Consider the following 18,801-nt stretch of genomic DNA (forward strand, 5'->3'; position numbering starts at 1 on the left):
GCTGATGTAAGTGGGATTGTTTTCTTTATTTCTTTCTGATATTTTGTTCTTAGTGTATAGAAATGCAACTGATTTTTGTATGTTGGTTTTGTATCCTGCAACTTTACTAAATTCATTTATTAGTTCTAGTGTTTTTTGCTATTATCTTTAGGATTTTCTATGTATAATATTATGTCATCTGCAAAAAGAGACAATATTGCTTCTTCCTTTATGACTTAGATGCCTTTTATTTCTTCTTCTTGTCTTATTGTTCTTCCTAGGACTTCTGGTACTATGCTGAATGGGTGTGATAAGAGTGGGCACTGTTGTCTTCTTGATTTTAGAGGAAAAGCTTTCAATTTTTTATATCAAGTATGATGTTAGCTGTGTGCTTGTGATATATGGCCTTTATTATATTTAGGTATGTTCTTTCTATACCCAATCTATTGAGAGTTTTTTCATGAAATGGTGTTGGATTTTGTCAAATTATTTTTCTGCATCTTCTGAAGAATCATGATTTTTCTCTTCCATTTTGTTAATGTAGTGTATCACATTTATTGATTTATGTATGTTGGACCATCCTTGCATCTCAAGGATTAATCCTACTTAGTCTTGGTGTCTGATTCATTTTGTGTGCTGTTGAATTTGGTTTGCTAATATTTTGGAGAGAATTTTTGCATCTGTGTTCATCAGGGGTATTGGCTGTAGTTTTCTTTTCCTATATTATCCTTATCTGGATTTGGTATCAAAGTAAAGTTGACCTTGGAAACTGAGTTTAAGGGTGTTTTCTCCTCTTCATTCCTTTAGAAGACTTTGAGAAAGATAGGCAGTAATTCTTTAAATGTTCTCTGGAACCATCTGGTCTTGGGCTTTCCTTTATTGGGAGGTTTTGATTATTTTTTTTTAAAGATTTGTTTATTTGTTTTATTATTTGTTTTATTTTTATTTTTTAAGATTTATTTGACAAAGAGAGACATAGCGAGAGAGGGAACACAAGCAGGGGGGAGTGGGAGAGGGAGAAGCAGGCTTCCTGCAGAGCAGGGAGCCCAATGCGGGGCTCAATCCCAGGACCCTGGGACCATGACCTGAGCCGAAGGCAGACACCTAATAATAAAACACCCCTGTTTTATTATTATTTTTAAAGATTTATTTATGTATTCGAGAGAGAGAGAGAGAAAGAGAAAGCAAGCACAAGCAGGAGGGGCAGAGGGAGAGGGAGAGAGAATCTCAAGCAGACTCCATGCTGAGCATGGACCCCAACACCTGGCTCAGTCTCACGACCCTCAGATCACGACTTGAGCCAAAACTAAGAGTCATATGTTTAACTGACTGTACCACCCAGGTGCCCCTATTTATTTATTTTTGAGAGAGAGAGAGAGAGAGTGAGAGAGAGAGCACAAGTGTGAGCAGGGGGAAGGGCAGAGAGAGATGGAGAGTGAATCTCAAGCAGATTCTGCACTGAGCGCAGAGCCTGACCTGGGGCTCCATCTTATGACCCTGAGATCATGACCTGTGCCAAAACCAAGAGTCAGACACTCAACCAACTGAGCCACCTAGTTGCCCCAAGGGAGGTTTTGTTTGTTGCTTCAATCCCTTTAGTCACTGTTAGTCTGTTTAGATTTTCTGTTTCTTCATAATTCATTCTTTCTAGGAATTTATCCATTGCTTTTCAGTTATCCAATTTGTTTACATATAATTGTTCATAGTAGCTTCTATGATTTTTTGTAATTCTGTGGGATAATGTGTAATGTCTTCTCTTTCATTTATAAGTTTATTTGAGTCTTCTCTTTTTTCTTGATTACTCCAGCTAAAGGTTTGTTGATTTTGTTTATCCCTCCAAAAAAATGGCTCTTAGTTTCATTGATTTTTTTTCCTATTGTTTCTTTAGTCTCTATTTTAGTTTTTTCCACTCTGATCTTTATTATTTCCTTGCTTCTGCTAACTTGGGCTTAGTTTGTTCTTTTTCTAGTTCCTTGTGGTGTAAAATTAGGTTGTTTATTTGAGATCTTTCTCTTATTTTTGGCATTTGTTGCTATAAATTTTCTTGTAGAACTGCTTTCCTGTATCCCATAAGTTTTGGTATGTTTTGTTTTCATTTCCATTTGTCTCAAGATATTATATGATTTCCCTTTTGGTTTCTTCTTTGATCCATTAGTTGTTCAGAATTGTGTTGTTTACTTTTCACATATTTGTGAATTTTCCAATTTTCCTCCTGTTAATGATTTTTAGTGTAATAGCACTGTGGTCAGAAAAGATATTAGAAATAGTTTCAATCTTCTTGCTTTGTGTTCCAAAGATATGATCTATCCTGGAGAATGTTTTGTATGCACTTGAGAAGAATGTCAATTCTGGTTTCTTGAATGGAATGTTCTTTTTATGTCTGTTAGGTCCATTTGGTCTGTAGTGTTATTTAGGTCCACTGTTTTCTTATTAATTCTGTCTGGATGATTTCTCTGATGTTGAAAGTGGGGTATTTAAGTGTCTTACTAGTATTGTATTGCCTTCTATTTCTCCCTCCAGTTCTAATATTTGCTTTAAATATATAGGTGCTCCAGTGTTGGTACATATATATTTATAATTGTTATATCCTCTTGATGAATTGACCCCTTTATCACTATGTCAACTTTTTCCTCTTGCCACTGATTTTGACTAAAAGTCTGTTTTATCTGACATCAGTATAGTGCATAGAATATCTTTTTCCATCCCTTCAATTTCTGCCTGTGTGTATCTGTAAAGCTAAAGAGAGTGTCTTGTATAGACCACATATCTTTGGATCTTGTATTTTATCCATTTAGCCACTTTTGTGTCTTTTGATTAAAGAATTAGTTTATTTACATTTAAATTAATTATTGATTGCTAAGTACTTACTATTGCCATTTTTAAATTGTTTTCTGAATTTTTTAGTTCCTTTGTTCTTTTCTTCATCTCTTAATTTGTGTTATTTTTTGTATATATTTTTATGTGCTTTAATTCTTCTCTCTTTAACTTTTATGTAAATGCTATAGATTTTCTTTTCTTTTTAGTTACCATGAGACTTATGTAAAACATCTTAGAGATATAATAGTCTAGTTTAAGCTGATAACAACTCACTTTCAATCACATACAAATACTCTACAGTTTTACTTCTCCTCCCCCCAAATTTTATGCTATTGTCACATTTTATATCTTTATATATTGTGCATCCATTAACAAATTATTATAGCTACAATTTTTTAAATATTATCTTCCGTTTTTATAATAGAGATAAAAGTGATTTATATACCACCATTACAGTACTGAGGTATTCTGAATTTAACTATTTACTCTTACGAATTAGTTTTATGCTTTTGTTTTCATGTTGTTACATAGTGTCCTTTCATTTCAGCTTGAGCTCCCTTTAACATTTTTTGTAACAGCAGGTTTAGTGGTAATGAACTACCTTAGCTACTCTTTGTCCAGGAATGTCTTTATCTTTCCTTCATTTCTGAAAGACAGTTTTGCTGGGTATGGTATTCTTGGTTGGCAGGGTTTTTTTCTTTCATTACTTTGAATATATCATTCCACTAACTCCTGGTCTGCTAGATTTCTGCAGAGAAATCCACTGATAATCTTATGTGGGTTTCTTTGTAGTGACAAATTGCTTTTCACTTGTTGCTTTCAAAATTATCTCCTTGTCTTTGACTTTAAGCATTTTGGTTATATTACTTCTCAGCGTAATCTTTGGGTTGATCTTGCTTGGGTTCCTTTGAGCTTCCTGTACCTGGATGTCTATATCTTTTCCAAGATTTTGGAATTTTTCAGCTGTTTTTTTCTTTAAATGATCTTTCTGCTTCTTTCTCCTCTTCTTTTTCTTCTGGGACTCTCATGATGCAAGTGCCCATTTGCTTGTTGGTATCCCATAATTTACTTAGGCTTTCTTCACTCTTCCTTCTTCTTGTTCCTCTAAGTGGCTAATTTCAGATGATTTGTCTTTGTCTTTGCTAATTCTTTTGTGTGATCAGGGCTGTTATTGAAGCTCTGCTTTGATGTGCTGTGTTGGAGCCAGTTACAAGGCTGTTACTGGATCTGCAGTGGAGTCTGTGGTTGGGCTTGTTACCAGGGCTTAGGCCAGTGTGGATCACTTCTGGTCCCTGGGTGCATGCAACTGTTACCTCTAGTACCTTATCAGTAGGGTGGTACTAGACAAAGGTCCACATGTGGGTCCTATTATCAGGTAAACAGTCAGTGGGCCTATGATCAGGTAAATGGTAGGTGTGGCTCCCATCAGATCCCTGGGAGAACTGTTGCCTCATTACTGGATGGCTCCCTGGGTGGGCAGGATTGGTCCTGAACTGTGGCTGAGAGGTGCTGGAACTGAGCCTCAGGGCTGTTTCACATTCCACAGCCAAGATTAAGGTTTGCAGACCTGGCTCTGAGGGCACAGATGGGATGTCTCCCTCCAAGTCACCGGATAGGTTGGATTGGTCCCTGACCATGGCCAGAGGGGCTCAAGCCAAGTATAGGGCCCTTTCAGGATCTTTTAGGGTACAGTTGTGTCTCTTACCAGGTCCCTGTGCCTGTAGGACTGCTCATGGATTGAGGCTGGGAGGGGCTGGTACCCACTGTAGGGATCTCTGGGAGTACAAACAGGAATGTCTCCTGCTAGGTCTCTATGGCAGCAGGACTATTCATAGATTGCTGTTGGAGGATCTGGAGCTGAATATAAGGCCCTTTCAGAGTCATCAGGGTTGTATCCAGGAATGTTTCCCACTGGGACCCTGGACCCTCAGGACTGTTCCCTGACTATGACTGGGAGGAGGCTGGGCTCATATATTGGCCCTTTCAGGATTCCTCTGAGCACAGATGGGCGTGTCTGCAGCCTGGTTCTCATGCCAGCATGCCTACCTGTGGACTGTGACTGGAAGGGTGGGGAGTAGAGGATGAGGCCCTTCCCAGATCTTCAGATTCACAGATGGGAATGTCTTCTGCTGGGACCCTGGACCCTCAGGACTGCTGGAAGACTGACTGACTGTTGCTGTGAGGAAGATGGAGCACATATAGGGCCCTTTCAGGATCTCTAGGGGCACAGACAAGAGTGTCTCCAACAGGGTCCCTGTACCAGCAAGATTGTTCCTAGACTGTGGCTGGGATGGGCTGGAGCCCAGTTACAAGGCCATTTCAGATCTTTGATCTGCCTGAATTTGGTGGGCTTACCTCCAGGGGCTCCTGCACTGCAGCCAAGAAGAGCTTGAGCTGGTTCAAATACCACTTCTGGATCCACAGTTGAAATGAAGTTTGTATGACTATCACTTGATGCGTGGGTGATGCTTCCAGATCGCTTGGCATATAGTACATGCTGGTGACAGACCCCAAGCTGAATATGCTATTTATAGCTGAGTTTTCAGGGGTACAGAGGTATTTCTGTTTCTGTAGCTGAAACTACAGTCAGTAAATCAGCTGCCTGGTGTAGGCCTGCCTTCTCAGAACAACTCTCTTCATTCTTGGACTGCACTGTGATTTCACAGTCTCCTATCTAGATCTGGAAGCTCCCAGGAAGGCACTTTTGTTTGTGCATGAATGGCAAATTATTGTTGTCAAGGAGGTGATATGTGCAAGAGATGTCCTATTTGGCCATTTTCTTGATGTCCTATGCTATATAATTTGTATCAACTAAGATTTTCTGATTCTGTATTTACAAAAATAAGGATAACTAAAAAGCAAAACACTAGATGCTAAGTAAGTTAGTTTTTACTTTACTCATTAATATTAGTACTAATTAAAATGTTAGAATCCTTGACTTTTAATATATTAGACTTGGGAGACCTGGCGTTGATTGTTATTGCCAACATGAAAGTGGTGCAGCTGTCCTGCAGCTCCAATTCTTGATCAATGAGGTAAGGATTTTCTTGACTATTTATCACAGAGACGTACATATACACACTACATTAGTTGATGTGATCTTTTTTATATTATGATATATAAAATATATTTGTACTTAAATGTGTTATTTTTTATATATTCTAAATGTTTAAAGATATATATGTGTGCAATATTATTCATGGTCACATTTCTTATAAAAGACTACTTCAGTATTTGTCAATTTATTATATTTTAAAGGAGAAAGGTTGCATATATCAGAAGATTCTGTTATTATGCAGCATAATTTGCAGATTAATTATTTACATGTTTTTAAAAAATTACTAAAACTCTAATTGCTCCATCGACTACTAAACTTTTCTTCAGCATACTAATTTAAATTTTATAATCAGCATTAACTTCATGTTTTGCCCTTATCTTTCAGGAAATAACTTTTTCAGTTATTTACCTATGGGCTCTGCTATCTATCTATCTGTCTATCTGTCTATCTATCTATCTATATTCAGATATATTTATTGGTACATGTGTGCATTTGTATTTATTTATGTATCCATAGCTATTATGACAATTGGCTCCCTACCCTATCCCTATTCTATAGACCTATGGTGACGAGGAACTTCCTAAAGACAGAGTATGTATTTTAAAAGCTCAGAAAAGTTACAGATCTTCCATCAGTTAAAGGCTTCTTAAGGCCTTCTGGACTCATATTTTTTACTCACATTTTAAGTGGATCATTGTGTCTTTTAGAGCTGTCTTCAGTTAACCTAGCTGTCAATGCAAAAATGCCTTAAAAATTTGTGCCATACCAAATTCAGGCACTTAGCAGACTGAACTAATGCCTTGAGGAAAAAAAAAATGAAGTACCACTGGTTGTTTTCTTATGGTATGAATGATCTTTTATTCCATATCTCCATATATTTTCATATATGTTTTTTCTAAGAATTTTATAATCATAAACATGGGTAAAATGGTTCATAGAATTTTGTATCAGAGACACTTAGGGCATGAAAAATTTGTGATGTTGGCAGATGTCCACTTTTTACTTATCTCGGTTCAAACTCTTTCTCGGAAGTCAGTGAGATTCTCCTTATTGACAAACCTAGCATATTTTACCTTGTAGGTATACTTGCTATGGGGTACCACAATGAGAGAGGGAGATAAGAAAGAAAAGGGAAATTTAAAAAAATATTTTATTGTAATAGTTGTCATTAGTATTAAGAATGCCAACCTTTTTGAAGTCTCTGTGTTACTCTAGTGGAGAGATCTCAGCCTTTTGCCTTCTGCATGGTAGTGTACTAGCAGGCATAATTTGTTTCCAGGTAATTTTCTCTGGTTTCCATCCTCTGAGAATTATCTTCAAGTCCCTAACTTTGCCTCTATGCTGAATAAGTAAAAAGACAAGCCTTCAACATCCTTCAGTTGTTTACATTGTCTAGCCTGAAGTAGTCACCCTGATCCATCTCACACTCAGTTTCTTTTTTTTTAAATTTAATTTAATTTAATTTACCATACAGTACATCATTAGTTTTTGATGTAGTGTTCCATGAGTCACCATACAGTACATCATTAGTTTTTGATGTAGTGTTCCATGAGTCATTGTTTGCATATAACACCCAGTGCTCCATGCAATACATGCCCTCCTTAATACCCATCACTGGGCTAACCCATCCCTCCACCCTACTCCCCTCTAGAACCCTCAGTTTGTTTCTCAGAGTCCATAGTCTCTCATGGTTCATCTCTCCCTCCAATTTCCACCCCCTTCATTTTTCCCTTCCTTCTCCTAATGTCCTCCATGCCATTCCTTATGTTCCACAAATAAGTGAAACCATATGACAATTGACTTTCTCTGCTTGACTTATTTCACTTAGCATAATCTCCTCCCATCCCATCCATGTTGATGTAAAAGTTGGGTATTCATCCTTTCTGATGGCTGAGTAATATTCCATTGTTTATATGGACCACATCTTCTTTATCCATTCATCTGTTGAAGGGCATCTCAGCTCTTTCCACAGTTTGGCTATTGAGGACATTGCTTCTATGAACACTGGGGTGCATATGGCCTTCTTTTCACTACATCTATGGCTTTGGGGTAAATATCCGGTAGTGCAATTGCTGGGTCACAGGGTAGCTCTATTTTTAATTTTTTGAGGCACCTCCACACTGATTTCCAAAATGGCTGTACCAACTTGCATTCCCGCCAACAGTGTAAGAGGGTTCCCCTTTCTCCACAACCTCTCCAACATTTGTTGTTTCTTGTCTTGTCAATTTTTGCCATTCTAACTGGCGTTAAGGTGGTATCTCAATGTGGTTTTGATTTGAATTTCCTTGATGTCTAATAATGATGAACATTTTTTCATGTGTCTGTTAGCCATTTGTATGTCTTCTTTTGAGAAGTGTCTGTTCATGTCTTCTGCCTATTTTTTGACTTGATTATTGTTTTTTGGGTGTTGAGTTTGAGAAGTTTTTTATAGATTTTGGATATCAGTCCTTTGTCTGTAGTGTCATTTGCAAATATTTTCTCCCATTCTGTGGGTTGCCTCTTTTGTTGACGGTTTCCTTTGCTGTGCAGAAGGTTTTTATCTTGATGAAATCCCAAAAGTTCATTTTTGCTTTTGTTTCACTTGCCTTTGGAGATATATCTTGAAAGAAGTTGCTGTGGCCGATGTCAAAGAGATTACTGCCTATGTTCTCCTCTAGGATTTTGATGGATTCCTGTCTCACATTGAGGTCTTTCACCCATTTTGAGTTTATCTTTGTGTATGGTGTTAGAGAATGGTTGAGTTTCATTCTGTATATAGCTGTCCAATTTTCCCAGCACCATTTATTGAAGAGACTGTCTTTTTTCCATTGCATATTTTTTCCTGCTTTGTCAGAGATTATTTGACCATAGAGTTGAGGGTCCATATCTGGGTTCTCTTTTCTGTTCCATTGGTCTATATGTCTGTTTTTGTGCCAGTACCATGATGTCTTGGTGATCACAGCTTTGTAATATAGCTTGAAATCAGGCAACGTGATGTCCCTAGCTTTGTTTTTCTTTTTCAACATTTCCTTGGCGATTCGGGGTCTTTTCTGATTCCATACAAATTTTAGGATTGTTGTTCCAGCACTTTGAAAAATGTCATTGGAATTTTGACCGGGATGGCATTGAAGGTATAGATTGCTCTGGGTAGCATAGACATTTTAACAATGTTTATTCTTCTGATCCATGAGCATGGAATATTTTTCCAACTTTTTGTGTCTTCTTCAATTTCTTCCATGAGTGTTCTGTAGTTCCTAGAGTATAGATCGTTTACCTCTTTGGTTAAGGTTTATTCTGAGGTATCTTATGGTGTTTGGTGCTATTGTAAATGGAATCAATTCTCTAATTTCTCTTTCTACAGTTACATTGTTAGTGTGTAAGAAAGCAACTGATTTCTGTGCATTGATTTTGTATCCTGCCACATTACTGAATTGCTGTATGAGTTCTAGTAGTTTGGGGGTAGAGTCTTTTGGATTTTCCACATAAAGTATCATGTCTTCTATGAAGAGACAGAATTTGACTTCTTCTTTGCCAGTTGGGATACCGTATTTTCTTTTTGTTTCTAATTGCTGTTGCTAGGACTTCTAGTACCATATTGAACAATAGTGGCAAGAGTGGGCATCCTTGTCGTGTTCCTGATCTTAAGGGAAAGGCTCTCAGCTTTTCCCCATTGAGGATGATATTCGCTGTCAGTTTTTCATAGATGGATTTTATGAACTTGAGGAATGTTCCCTCTATCCCTATACTCTGAAGAGTTTTAATCAAGAAAGGATGCTCTATTTTGTCAAATGCTTTTTGTGCATCAATTGAGAGGACGATATGGTTCTTCTCTCTCCTCTTATTAATGTGCTCTATCACATTGATTGATTTGCAAATGTTTAACCACCCTTGCTTCCCAGGGATAAATCCCACTTGGTCGTGGTGGATGATCCTTTTGATGTATTGTTGGATCCTATTAGCTAGGATTTTGTTGAGGATTTTGGAATCCATATTCATCAGGGATATTGGTCTGAAATTCTTTTTGATGGGGTCTTTGCCTGGTTTGGGTTTAAGGTAATGCTGGCCTCATAGAATGAGTCTGGAAGCTTTCCTTCTGTTTCTATTTTTTGAAACAGCTTCAGGAGAATAGGTATTATTTCTTCTTTGAATGTTTGGTAGAATTCCCCAGGGAATCCATCAGGCCCTGGACTCTTCTTTTTTTGGGAGGTTTTTGATCACTGCTTCAATCTCGTTACTCGTTCTTGGCCTATTCAGGTTGTCAGTTTCTTCCTGTTTCAGTCTTGGGAGTTTATAGGTTTCCAGGAAGGCATCCATTTCTTCCAGGTTGCTTAATTTATGGGCATATAGTTGTTGATAATAATTTCTAATAATTGTTTCTATTTCCTTGGTGTTAGTCATGATCTCTCCCCTTTCATTCATAATTTTATTAAATTGGGTCCTTTCTCTTTTCTTTTGGATAAGTCTGGCCAGTGGTTTATCAATCTTATTAATTCTTTCAAAGAACCGGCTTCTAGTTTCATTGATCTGATCTACTGTGTTTCTGGTTTCTAATTCATTGATTTCTGCTCTAATCTTAATTATTTCTCTTCTAATATGTGGCTTAGGCATCGTTTCCTGCTTTTTCTCCAGTTCTTTAAGGTGTAAAGTTAGTTGGTGAATTTGGTTTTTTCCTTTTTTTGAGTGAGGCTTGGATGGCTATGTATTTCCCACTTAGGACTGCCTTTGCAGTATCCCATAGATTTGGACTGATGTGTTTTCATTCTCATTGGTTTTCATGAATTGTTTAGGTTCTTCTTTGATTTCCTGGTTGACCCAAACATTCTTGAGCAGAGTGTTCTTTAGCTTCCAAGTGTTTGAATTTCTGCCAATTTTTTTCTTGTGATTGAGTTCCAATTTTAAAGCATTATGGTCTGAGAATATGCAGGGAATAATCTCAACTTTTGGTATCGGTTGAGACCTGATTTGTGACCTATGTGGTCTATTCTGGAGAAATTTCCACGTGTGCTCAAGAAGAATGAGTATTCTGTTGTTTTAGGGTGGAATGTTCTGTATATATCTATGAGGTCCATCTGGTCCAGTGTGTCATTCAAAGCTCTTGTTTCTTTGTTGATTTTCTGCTTAAATGATCTGTCTATTGCTGAGAGTGGAGTATTGAGGTCTACAATTAATGTATTATTATCAATATGACTCTTTATTTTGGTTAACAGTTGGCTTATGTAGTTGACTGCTCCCATGTTGGGGGTGTAGATATTTACAATTGTTAGATCTTCTTGTTGGATAGATGCTTTAAGAATGATACAGTGTCCTTCTGTGTCTCTAACTACAGTCTTTAGCTTAAAATCTAATTTCTCTGATATAAGAATTGCTACACCAGCTTTCTTTTGAGGTCTGTTGGCATGGAAGATGGAGCTCCGTCCCTTCACTTTTAGTCTGGATGTATCCTTAGGTTCAAAATGAGTCTCTTGTAGACAGCATATCGATGGGTCCTGTCTTTTTATTCAATCTGCAACCCTGTGCCATTTTATGGGAGCATTTAGGCCATTCACGTTGAGAGTGATTATTGAAAGATATGAATTTATTGTCATCATGTTGCCTGTGAAGTCCTTGTTTCTATAGATTGTCTCTGTAAATTTCTGTTGTATATCACTCTTGGGGTCTTTCTCCTTTTATAGAACCCCTCTTAATATTTCCTGCAGGGCTGGCTTAGTGGTCACATATCCTTTCAATTTCTGCCAGTCTTGGAAGCTCTGCATCTCTCCATCCATTCTAAATGATAGCCTTGCTGGATAAAGTATCGTTGGCTCTATGTTCTTCTCGTTAGTACCCTGAATATGTCTTGCCTGCCCTTTCTGGCTTGCCAGGTCTCTGTGGATAGGTCTGACGTTATTCTGATGTTCCTCCCTCTGTACCTAAGGAATCTCTTCCCCCTAACTGCCCTTAATATGGTTTCCTTGTTTCTAAGATTTGCAAGTTTTACTATTACATACTGGGGCATTGGTCTGTTTTCCTTGATCTTGGGAGAGGTCCTCTCTGCCTCTAGGACATGAATATCTGTTTCATTCCCCAGATTAGGGAATTTCTCAGCTGCAATTTGCTCAAATATATCTTCTAATCCTCTCTCTCCACCCCCTCAGGGATTCCAATAATCCTGACATTGGAATGTTTCATGGCATCACTTATTTCTCTAATTCTGTTATCATGGATTTTAAGCTGTTTCTCCCAGGCCTCCTCTTTTTCCTTCTTTTCTATCAATTTGTCTTCCAGATCACTAATTCATTCTTCTGCCTCATTTACCCTAGCTGTTAGGGTATCTAGATTAGATTGGATCTCATTAATAGCATTTTTAAGTTCTGTCAGTTCAGCTCTCATTTCTGTCCTTAGAGACTCTATGTTGCCATTAATTGATTTCTCCATTCTAGCTATCGTCTTCATAACTGTTACCCTGAAGTCCATTTCCAACATCTTGTTTATATCTGTATCCATTTGTAAATCTGTGGCAGAAGTCACAGTCTCTGAGTCTTTCCTATTTGGGAGGGTTCCTCCTCCTAGCCATTCTGTTGAGGGGTGGTTGAGGGAATATACAGAGTCCAACACAATCCACGCAAGATGCACCTGTTTTATAGGGACCTTAGGGTTGTCGGCCTCTTGTTCTCTCAACCTGTCTTTTGGAGGAGGGGCCTGCCATGCTGTTACTCAGGCAACCCTGTTTGGGCAGAGTTGCCCTGCCCCCTATCGGGGGAGGGGTTGGGCTCAGTGAAAACTGTTTTTTTTGGGGGGGGCTTTTGTTCTCTGGTGGCTTTCCCTGGTGGCTTTCTGTGTCTCTTCCAAGAGTCAGAGCAGAAGAGACCGTTTCTAACCCTCTGTCTCAGAACAGAAAGATCACAGTCTGCTCTTCATTGAGCTCTCCAGGCCACTCTATCTCCGTTTCTGTCTGTGCTGCTAAAAACTGCAGCATCCTGGGTTGTGTGCCCCTCAGCTTCCAGGTCCAGGCATGTCTCTGCCCTTTGTGCTTCTAAAACCGCCAGTCACCCCCAGTTCCCATGCATGGCCCCAGGCTCCAGGTTTTGGTCGGGGGGCTGCCCTAAAGTCCTTTCCTCAACGCTACTGGTCTGCAAGTCTGTGCCCCATCCCCAGCCCGGGAGGGTTTTGCACACCAGTAGTGCAGGCTCCCAAAGCCTCCCTCCCCCTTCCGTTTATCTTCCGAAATCTGCCCTCAGAATCACGGCTCCCCACTTCATACCTTGACACCAACCACCTGCGATATTCTTTTTGTAGAGATCCAGATGTATCTTTTTACATCTCAGGCTGATTTCATGGGGGTTCAGAGTGGTCTGGTAGATATCCAGCTCAATTCAGGGGACCCGTTGGAATAGGGTCCCCTATTCTTCCACCATCTTTTCCTCCTCTCACACTCAATTTCTTTACCTTTTCCCAAACTTCCTAGTCTCTGACCTCACAGCTGCTGTTTTTATTCAGTTTTTAATCTTTTCATAGATCTTTATTATTGTGCTTCTTATAGATTCACTTTGCTTTTGTAAATAAGCCCTAGACACCCTGCTGATGTGCTTACTTTCATGTGTCTTATATTCTCTGTTGGTGTTGTTATGCTAAGTGGTCCTATTCACATCCCTCCAAAATGATAAGTTGTCTCCTATTTTTATCATAGAACTAATAATACTGACTTCCTTCCTAGATTTATTTGGCTATTATTATTATATATTATTGAATATATGCTGCCTTTAATTCCATTGCCTTTGGCATATTATGTCTTTTGTATAGCACATAACTATTTAGAGAATGTTTTATTAATTTCAAATATCATGTTCTATCCTCACCCTATTCTAAGTGAATTTCCATTGTCCTTAGAAAGGAGATCAGTATCCTGTATCAAAAAAAAAAAAAAGAAAGAAAGAAAGAAAAGAAATGAGCTTATCAAGCACTTGTAAGCAATCCTAATAACATTCTAGTTTGTATATAAGTAACATTTGGAGATGGTTTATAAATAAAACAAGCAAACAAACATAAAATTCCTCAAGGCATATATAGAATATATTTTATTGCATGGAATGTAATTATTTCTGAGTTCATGTTAAAATGTATATATCAACGTATAACTCTTTTAGCATGTGTATTTATATACTTACATACAAATATGCAAATTATATGCATTTTTAACATATTTTAATGGGTATACTCTTGGATTACAATTTGTGTTTTAAAAGCTATTCTTTGAGTCTAAAATCACAGGTACACAATATGAAGAGAAGCATGATAGGATGCATGAGCATCTTTATCTTAGGAATCTAAATGTTCTTCTGTAACAGTTTCTATCTTCTCTCTTTTAATTCCTAAAGAAGAAATAAATCTTAGGAATTTCAGTATAACTATATCTGATCATCTAAATGGGATAATCATTTTATATATGTAGTTGATGTTATAAACTATGAAAGGTTACTTGTAACAGATTACTTTGGAAAATATGAAAAGAATTTTGGGTATATTAGGATACCATGATTCTGCAAGATCTCTTTTATAGAACATAGTCAGTACTCTAGAGTCAGGCTTCATCATAGGGCAAGCATTGGCATTTTTAGCTGGGAAACTCATGAAAGTTCTGACATAGTTTAAGATGTTCTTACTTAACTCAAGTAAATAGTTTAAGCATATATATGTATGAAATCATACATGGCCACTAGTTATCTGCCCTTATGGTGTCTGCCATATTAAGAGGTAGAAAATAGCCTATTGTATTTGAAATATAACTCATCTGTATTTGGATGTAATGTAAAAAATTGGTATTATTTTTGTAGTTATACTGATTTCTAGCTGGAGAAACATTTTCTTTTATCAAAGATGTTTTCTTTTATCATAGATGAAGCTTTTTTTTTTTCTTTTTAAAAAGATTTTATTTATTTGAGAGAGAGAGAGGTGGGAGGGGCAGAAGCAGAGTGAGAGGGATAAGCAGACTCCCGGCTGAGCAGGGAGCTGAAATGGGACCCTGGGATCATGACCTGAGCCAAAGGCAGATGCTTAACCAACTGAGCCACCCAGGTGCCCCATAGATGAAGCTTCTTGAAATAAGTTACCTATTGAAAATAAATTATACCAAGTATACTTTTTAGAAAGGATATATACTTTCCAACTGTACAGAAAATCCTTACAAATGATGAATTTTTATGTGACCAGATTGCAATTTTAAAACTCGTTGGATATTTTCTTTTCTGGAAGCTACATGGTATGTGTGTGAATATTAGAGACAAGAAAATTAAACTTAGTTTTTCCCAAAGAAAATACAAAAATCCCTTATAGTCCTAATGATGCTTACAATAATTAATTCTCTCTAGTGGTAAATGCATATGACTTGAGCTAGTCATCCAGACCAATCTATATGTAGTAGTTCACTTCCTTCTACTCAGCATTCTTAGCCTTCCTGATTGAAGTATGTACAATTGTTTTTCCTTATATTTCTAGGTTATATAGATACAAATAACTCTTCAAGTAGTGAAAAATTCAGTGAATTAGCTTGTTGTTTTTGCTTAAATAAAACTCTTAAGGAAGTCACTCACTTGTCTTCTTTTTTGTTTCAGGGTGCTTTGGTTAGTGCAAGTTCAGATGATACCCTTCATTTGTGGAATCTTAGACAAAAAAGGCCAGCTATTCTTCATTCTCTTAAATTTAACCGAGAACGGTAAGAATGTCTGAGTTAAACAATTTCTTGATGTATGAGAAAAGTATTTCCTGAGAAGTTTCAGGTTAACTTTTGAAAGACTAGATTTTTTTCAGAATCTTAATATCTGGAATAATTTGATGTTATGCTTGCTTTTATAGTAGTTTATTTTCATAGAAAATTCATAATTGATTAGATTCAATCATCTAATGGGGAACTCCTACCATTTCTGTTCTTGCTATAAACTGGCACTGCAGCAATGATGCATTTCTTTTCCCCCTAGGCCATGGTGCTGAAAACTCAGACCTAAAATTTTAAAAGTCAAGTAAATGCTAAATGTTTTTTTACACCTTTTGATCGTGGCAGTTATGTCCTACACTAAACTCTTTTGCTTAAATATTTTAACATGAAAAAAAACCCTGAGACAAAAGTTTTAGATTCCAAAAATGTTGGTACTAAGTGTTGAGCAATACTACACATACAAGCTTAATGTTTTCCAAGATGGTAATTTGATCAGAATTTAGATTCTCCCATTTTAGAATGAAATATTAATAATCAGAAAGAGAAAATTAAATGAATGGATATGGGAAAATTTACTAGATTTTATTTGTAACAAATTACCAAACTTTAATGTTTCTAATGTTGGTGTCAATTAGACCTAGAACATAATTTACATCTACTCAACTGATAATCCCCCTGGAGATAAGTAAAATTTGTATTTCATTATCTGTCTCTGTAATTTAACTGAAAAATAACCTGATATTTGTTTATTATTTGGAAAACAATCTAACTCTTTGCAGTGAATGAGAAGGGCCATCACAGGAAAATTTGATGTTAATGAAAGAAAAAGAAACCCCTGAGAAGTAAATTTACACAGATTAGCAAGTACTATTCAAACTGAGGTAGGTGAATAATGGAGGCAGGCAGTCACTGCTAAGAACTCAAGATGGTACTTATTTTATTTTGTTGAATGGTAATAGTTTAATAAGGAATCATCACTATATAGACAGAGTTTAAAGAAGTAAATTTGTTTTTATATAAGTATGTGAGGAAAAACGATGGCAGTTATGCAGACATTGTTTTATTTACCTGAAGTTTTTTTCACTTGTGTGCATACTGTACTATTTAAATCATTAACCTTCAATATTCATGGATGTTATGTCTACAGTCTTTTAGGATTCACCATCAATTATATTATATTTATTATATCCAGTATATTTTGAGAGGAGGAAATTTATATTTTAGATGTCTGCTAAAACTAGATGGAATTTCTTTATTTAGATTGGATCTAATTTTGGTTATTTTATCTTAAATTTTAAAGTAAGTAATATAGCAGAAATTTCAGAATATTAAAAAATTTAAAGATCAGTCAAGAGTTGTACTATTCCTGTTTTTTATCACTAAAAATATTACCTACGCAGATATTGACATATTGATTTTATCTCTTTCTCTGCTTGTAAGATTTTTGTTTGTTTGTTTGTTTCAATGATTTGAGTAGATCTGGCCTTACACTTTTGTGTAGATGAACAAAATAGGTTTTTCACCCTCACAGTTGGAATGTTGAAGGAAATGTTCTGGCCCCTTTTATGGCCCTTTTGGGGGGGTGGGGGAAAGAAACAATTGATGGTGATGATTTTCAGTTATAATTTTATTATCTCAATTGATTTGGATTTACCTGTTAGCAACATAAAAGACCAAGCTGACATTTTGGACATATAGAATCATAGAATTTTGTAGGCATTGCTTCTTTTACAAAAATATGATATCTATTTTTTTGACAAAGATAAATTCATTATCTTAAATTTGAAAGTTATCATTATCTTGAATTGAAATAATCATTAACTATCACAATTTACTGTAGGGAGGGAAATATTTTTAAATGTATGGTGAATGGAGGCTTAGGTCTGTAAAGGAGAATTTAATAACCAAGCATCTTTTGGAACTCTAAGCCTTCTTAAATTAGCCAGTTAACTATGTAAATTTTTATATATCCTTACGTTTGTACCATATATATATTTATATAGCTTATGCTATACATTTTAGGTTTTTATTTATTTTTTCATAGGGCATCTTCAACCTTTGGTCTCATATTCTTTGAAGGCAGTAACCATTGAGAAATAGGTTTAGATATTTCAGCTGCTTCTGGGGAATGATCCTTGGATTCCTTTCAAATCTGATTTTAAAGCTAAATATGGAAGAACAACTGTTTTGATTTCTGTGCTACATGATCTGAAAATTAATAAACTAAGACATTCATATTTTAGGCATCTTAATAGTCCTTGCTATCACTGATCATAAATTGTATAATGGGAAAAGCTTAGAATTGTTTTATATGGTTTTCAAGTAAAATTCAATAGGTAGTCTATGACATACAGACATTAAATTATTTGTACTTATTATATCAGAGTTATTTTTTTTCTATCTGTGGTGTTCTGCTTTGATATCATCAGAGTACTTCTAAGGAATATTAGCTAAGCTGCAGGGAAGGAATATTTTAAGAACCCTATAATTTATGAAATTATCTAACAAACTTGATCCATCAGAGTTGGCTTTTGGGGAAGTTTATAACCCCAATTTAAAATATACTATTGCTTTATAAAGGTAATTTGCATTATGTTTATTTTTAAATTTTCTTGAATAATTAACATATTTACCTGGTTTGACATTCAAAAGATGTAAGTTGTATATACAATGAAGGATTTATCTTCTACTCCTGTTCCTTGGACACTTAATCCCCATCAATGGAGGCAAGCAGTGTTACTTATTTACTATATCTTTCCAGAGATTTATTATGTACACATAAAGGCAATTATCTTGTTTCACTATCTTTGTAATTTATTCTAAAGATCATTCCTTATCAGTATATAAAAAACTTCCTTATTTTTTTTCTTTTTGATGTGTGTGTAAATGTTACCAAATCAAGAAACTGTGTAGGGGCGCCTGGTTGGCTCAGCTGCTGGAGCATGAAACTTGATCTCAGGGTTATGGGTTCGAGCCCCATGCTGGGTTATAGAACTAACTTAAAAATAAAATCTTAAGAAAAACACATTAAAAAAACAGTGTAAATGTTAAGTGTACACCATGAAATAATTTACCCATGTTAACAAACACAAGAATCAAGAAACAGAAAATTACTAGACCCACAGAAACCCCCGTTTTACCTTTCAATCACTACCTAATCCCCAGGTGTAATACTATCCTGATTTCAAACACTATAGATTAGTTTTACCTGTTGTTTGGAAAATTATAGAAGTGATATCATACATATATTCTTGTTTATGTTTGGCTTCTTTTGCTCGAT

General features: G+C 36.2%; 1 protein-coding gene across 8 annotated transcripts in view; it reads left to right on the top strand.

Moving 5' to 3' along the window:
• Positions 1 to 18,801, top strand: part of STXBP5L (syntaxin binding protein 5L) — a 428,903-nt gene that overhangs the window by 114,344 nt on the left and 295,758 nt on the right. For all 8 annotated transcript variants that reach the window (XM_078066497.1, XM_078066496.1, XM_078066495.1 and 5 more), the window contains exons 4-5: positions 5,750 to 5,831; positions 15,421 to 15,521. In XM_078066497.1, the coding sequence (XP_077922623.1) occupies positions 5,750 to 5,831; positions 15,421 to 15,521 (183 nt within the window). The remainder of the gene's footprint in view (positions 1 to 5,749; positions 5,832 to 15,420; positions 15,522 to 18,801) is intronic.

The sequence above is a fragment of the Halichoerus grypus genome, chromosome 1 (assembly GCF_964656455.1).
Source record: "Halichoerus grypus chromosome 1, mHalGry1.hap1.1, whole genome shotgun sequence".
Lineage (NCBI taxonomy): Eukaryota > Metazoa > Chordata > Mammalia > Carnivora > Phocidae > Halichoerus > Halichoerus grypus.